The sequence below is a fragment of the Sinocyclocheilus grahami genome, unplaced genomic scaffold, assembly GCF_001515645.1.
Source record: "Sinocyclocheilus grahami isolate Dianchi unplaced genomic scaffold, SAMN03320097.WGS_v1.1 scaffold916.1, whole genome shotgun sequence".
In the NCBI taxonomy this organism is placed as follows: Eukaryota; Metazoa; Chordata; class Actinopteri; order Cypriniformes; family Cyprinidae; genus Sinocyclocheilus; species Sinocyclocheilus grahami.
In genome coordinates this window covers 319,509-324,755 of record NW_015506095.1, presented here as the reverse complement: position 1 = coordinate 324,755, position 5,247 = coordinate 319,509, and the positions used below count along the sequence as shown (strand labels likewise).

Here is a 5,247-nt window from a genome sequence, read left to right as displayed (position 1 = left end):
AAGGTCCACTGCACGAAAGCAAGAGCAACGCAAGCACTGAAGAGCCCCAAATGGCCAGCGGATATGACGCAACAGATTCAAAATAAGAGTGCACAAAAAGAAGCTGGTGCCTGATTTGTATGTCATGTTATTACAAACAAACAAATAGCATAAAATATAAAGCAGACTCTAATGTAGACAATAATATTTTAGAGAAAATAGATATGATTATTCACTAATACATAATTCACTAAGTAACATGGCAATAAAAAACATACATTTAAGCGTTTAATAAATATGAGGGCAGAGTGGCAGCTGCAATTGAATGAATACAAAATACTTCTCCAAAATAAGTATTTTTGGTATAAAAGAAAATAATTGTAAGTCTATAGGTACTTTAATATATATATATATATATATATATATATCTATATACCATGCTACTCAATGGTTAATGTTGGTCTTTTAGGAATACTAGCCAGTTATTTCATGGCATACTTTCAATCAGTTCCCCCAACACTGTACATATATATAAATAAAATGTGCTTTTAGCAATCAATCTCAATCTTCAATTAATCAATCAATCTTTACTTTATTTGTCCCTTAATGAGGGAAATTAGTTTTGGGCAATACAGGTAAAACTGCACAACAAAGTACCAAAATCAATAATAACAATCACACAGTTGTGTCCCCTGAATTAGAGTCGAACAGCCTTGTAGCCAAAGGAACAAAAGAGTTTTTATAACGGTTATATCTAGACATTGTAGTACGAAAACGTCGACCAGATGGAAGTGCTGAAGCAAGAATTTGGATTCCTTATTAGCAATCCAATCCTTATTCCTTACAGTACAGAACGGTAACTGTAATATCTTCATGCATAAGAGAGGAGACTGGTACACGTTTAAACACGGAGTGAACTTTCATAATCTTACATTGTCATATTTTTTCCGCTGAGAATTTAATGGTGACAATAATTAATCTTGTGTAAGCTCAGCACAAACTGTATTGATATCTTATTCCGTAACAATAAAGCTTGTGCGATAAAGCTTGTTCTGTTTTGAATCTGCAGAGCTACCTGTTCTCTCAGGTAGAGTTCATTAAGAGCCACACCCTTCTAATTTGAGGCCAATATAAATCAAGATCAGGTGCGTGGTCTGATGTAGTTGTGGAGGTGAGCTGCTCTTGGAAAGGTTACAGACTTTCGGTGATAAGGGTGGGGTGAAAGTGTCTTTTATAATTCCAAGGTTCTTAATTAGTTCCTGCTTGCTGTGATACTTGAGTAAAATGGTGAGATTACTGATGGTTATTTTCACTGTGTTATTAGTGCTGCCAATTTAGCACTTCCCTGCAGTTGACTTTTGTGTTTTGCCTCGGTCAAACCAGAGGGAGTGTATTTCCATACATATTGGTCAAGCAGGTATCCAGATGGGTAACTCCTGCTGGGAGCTATATTGTTTGGAGCACCGCTTCCAGCCAGATGGAACTATTGTTGCTGAGGGCAGCTCTTTGTCTGACTCCTCTTTTGGCACTTTCTTCAGTGAAACTGGTGCTGGGAAGTACGTTCCTCGTGCAGTGTTCATTGATCTAGAGCCGACAGTTGTTGGTAAGACTGAACACCATTCAGGCTTCTTAATTATTAGAGAATCTTGTCCCTGGCTACTTTCAGTGTAGCTTTTGTTCTTATTTTGTTTGACCTGCAGATGAGATCCGTAATGGACATTATCGACAACTGTACCACCCAGAGCAGCTCATCAGTGGCAAGGAGGACGCTGCCAATAATTATGCTCGTGGTCACTATACCATTGGCAAAGAGATTGTAGACTCGGTGCTCGACCGGATGCGCAAAATGGTGAGTTTACACTTTTTAAAACTGTGGTCTCAAACTCAATTCCTGGAGGGCCACCACTCTGTAGAGTTTAGCTTCAACTCCCACCTGTTCATAAGTTCCTAGTGATCCTGAAGACCTTGATTGGCTGGATCAGGTGTGATTTGATTGTTTGGAACACAACTGTGCAGAGCTGTGGCCCTCCAGGAACTGAGTTTGAGAACACCGCTTTAAAATAAAGTTCTTTATTGGCACCTACAGTTCAATGAAGAACCTTTTAATCCTGGGGTTCTCAACTCTGGCCCTCGAGGTCCCCTTTCCTGCAGATTTTAGTTCCAACCCTAGCCAAATCCACCTGAACAAGTTAGGTCTTCAGGATCACTATAATGTTTTAGGCAGGGACGTCTGAGCAAGGTTTGAGTTCAACTCCGCAGGAACGGTGACCTTGAGGGCCTTATTTGAAAAAGTAACTCGGATATTTTCTTGTAAATTAAAAAGTAATGCGTTACTTTACTAGTTACTTGAAAAAAGTAATCTGATTACGTAACTCGCGTTACTTGTAATTCGTTACCCCCAACACTGTACATATATATAAATAAAATGTGCTTTTAGCAATCAATCTCAATCTTCAATTAATCAATCAATCTTTACTTTATTTGTCCCTTAATGAGGGAAATTAGTTTTGGGCAATACAGGTAAAACTGCACAACAAAGTACCAAAATCAATAATAACAATCACACAGTTGTGTCCCCTGAATTAGAGTCGAACAGCTTATTTTGTTTGACCTGCAGATGAGATCCGTAATGGACATTATCGACAACTGTACCACCCAGAGCAGCTCATCAGTGGCAAGGAGGACGCTGCCAATAATTATGCTCGTGGTCACTATACCATTGGCAAAGAGATTGTAGACTCGGTGCTCGACCGGATGCGCAAAATGGTGAGTTTACACTTTTTAAAACTGTGGTCTCAAACTCAATTCCTGGAGGGCCACCACTCTGTAGAGTTTAGCTTCAACTCCCACCTGTTCATAAGTTCCTAGTGATCCTGAAGACCTTGATTGGCTGGATCAGGTGTGATTTGATTGTTTGGAACACAACTGTGCAGAGCTGTGGCCCTCCAGGAACTGAGTTTGAGAACACCGCTTTAAAATAAAGTTCTTTATTGGCACCTACAGTTCAATGAAGAACCTTTTAATCCTGGGGTTCTCAACTCTGGCCCTCGAGGTCCCCTTTCCTGCAGATTTTAGTTCCAACCCTAGCCAAATCCACCTGAACAAGTTAGGTCTTCAGGATCACTATAATGTTTTAGGCAGGGACGTCTGAGCAAGGTTTGAGTTCAACTCCGCAGGAACGGTGACCTTGAGGGCCAGAGTTGAGAACCTCTTCTAATCTTTTAACCTCCGTTGTGCAAAAGGCTCTTTTATAGTGGAAACAGGTTCTTTAGATCCGTTCACATTTAAGAAAAAAATGGTTAAGAACTGTTCTTCAGGTGACCCCAAAATGGGTATTGTACTTTCCTGTGAAAACACCCTTTTGGAAACTTTATTTTTAAGTGTTGACACTTTAGAGTCTTGAATTCCTGGTCTCATCTGAATGCTCTCCCATTTCCCCTTGACTTCTCTTTAGGCGGACCAGTGCACTGGTCTGCAGGGGTTTCTGATCTTTCACAGCTTTGGTGGCGGAACAGGCTCTGGCTTCACATCTCTACTGATGGAGCGACTGTCTGTCGACTACGGTAAAAAGTCAAAGTTGGAATTCTCTGTATATCCTGCCCCACAAGTCAGCACTGCTGTGGTGGAGCCCTACAACTCGATCCTTACAACCCACACTACTCTGGAGCACTCCGACTGCTCCTTCATGGTGGATAACGAAGCAATCTTTGACATCTGCAAGCGAAACCTCGATATAGAACGTCCCTCCTACACCAACCTGAACAGGCTCATCGCCCAGATCGTGTCCTCCATTACAGCGTCACTGCGCTTCGATGGAGCCCTAAATGTGGACCTTACAGAGTTCCAGACCAACCTAGTCCCATACCCACGCATCCACTTCCCGCTGGTCACCTACTCTCCCATAATTTCCGCCGAGAAGGCCTACCACGAGCAGCTCTCCGTCCCAGAGATCACCAACGCATGCTTTGAGCCGGCGAACCAGATGGTGAAGTGTGACCCTCGCCGTGGAAAATACATGGCCTGCTGTTTGCTGTACCGTGGTGATGTGGTTCCGAAAGATGTGAATGCTGCCATAGCCAACATCAAGACCCGCCGCTCCATCCAGTTCGTAGACTGGTGTCCCACGGGGTTCAAGGTTGGAATCAACTACCAGCCGCCCACCGTTGTCCCAGGAGGGGATCTGGCCAAGGTGCAGAGGGCTGTCTGCATGCTGAGTAACACCACTGCTATTGCAGAGGCGTGGGGCCGCCTGGACCACAAGTTTGACCTGATGTATGCAAAGAGGGCATTTGTGCACTGGTACGTGGGTGAAGGGATGGAGGAAGGGGAGTTTTCAGAGGCGCGAGAGGACATGGCTGCTCTGGAGAAAGACTATGAGGAGGTTGGTGCCGATACCACTGAGGATGGTGGGGAGGATGAAGAGGAGTATTAAGTATGCAAAATGTTTGTATATGGAGTAAATAAACTTGAGCATCTGAATCCTTTTAGTTTGGTTCTTTGACTGACTAGTTTTGCCTTCATTACCTTGATCGGATGTGGTTTTGGTTTGGGGAGCTTAATTGAGCCACGGATTGGTGTGGGGTATTTTAATGTCCAATTAAATGCCTAGAAGTAACTGCCACATGCTAGTGGTTTGAACCGCTTTGTGACGTGTGAACCATTCCAAAAAAATGGTTCTGGTTCATTTACTTTAAGTTGCTGGTAGAGAAACCAGATATTTGGATGAGTTGTCATCTTTTAGGGTTTCTAAATGAAGTCTAAATTGTGTTTTCTGTGGCTCTGCAGCTGAATGTGGTAATAAGCGGTCACACCTTGTAATTTAAATAAATGTATTCTGGAGAAGGATGTGTAAAATGCTAATCGGAGAGAACCAACTACAGCCCATTATGTGGTATCATTAGTTTTAGGGTCCATCCTGAAACATTCAGTAGTTCCAGAGATGAGTAGCTAAAAACAACCAAGTCTTTTAATCGTTTTCAGTCTTTTCAGCCCATACTTGGTAAATGCTTCATATCAAAAGTTTAGATATTGCTGGATGTGCGCTGCTAGAAATGGTTTTTTTTTTTTTTTTTTTTTTTTTTCCTTCCTCCTATACTTGTTTGAAATGCACATTTCTTCAGGTCTTCATTGCCACAGTAAACTGACTTCATATTATATTTGAGCATTGTTGACTTTGGATGCAACTCTAAAGCAACCTCGTTTCATAAAAAGTGTGTAGTCTGGGATGTCCCCTTTAAAAATTATTCTTTTTCTCTTCCCCTCTTAGTA

The 5,247-nt window shown here is 41.9% G+C and overlaps 1 protein-coding gene across 1 annotated transcript; it reads left to right on the top strand.

Annotated features, from left to right (window-relative positions):
- The first annotated feature begins 1,130 nt into the window (after positions 1 to 1,130).
- On the top strand, positions 1,131 to 4,458 carry LOC107564211 (tubulin alpha-8 chain-like). The gene is made up of 4 exons (XM_016249221.1): positions 1,131 to 1,266; positions 1,363 to 1,582; positions 1,680 to 1,828; positions 3,434 to 4,458. Exons 1-4 carry the CDS (start codon positions 1,264 to 1,266, stop codon positions 4,409 to 4,411), a joined length of 1,350 nt encoding a protein of 449 aa, XP_016104707.1. The 5' UTR covers positions 1,131 to 1,263; the 3' UTR covers positions 4,412 to 4,458.
- Positions 4,459 to 5,247: the final 789 nt, after the last annotated feature.

Excerpts from the sequence above, each read along its gene's own strand:
- LOC107564211 (XM_016249221.1), top strand. Across the intron at positions 1,583-1,679 it reads TCTAGAGCCGACAGTTGTTG|ATGAGATCCGTAATGGACAT; the intron begins GTAAGACTGAAC and ends TTTGACCTGCAG. Across the intron at positions 1,829-3,433 it reads TCGACCGGATGCGCAAAATG|GCGGACCAGTGCACTGGTCT; the intron begins GTGAGTTTACAC and ends ACTTCTCTTTAG.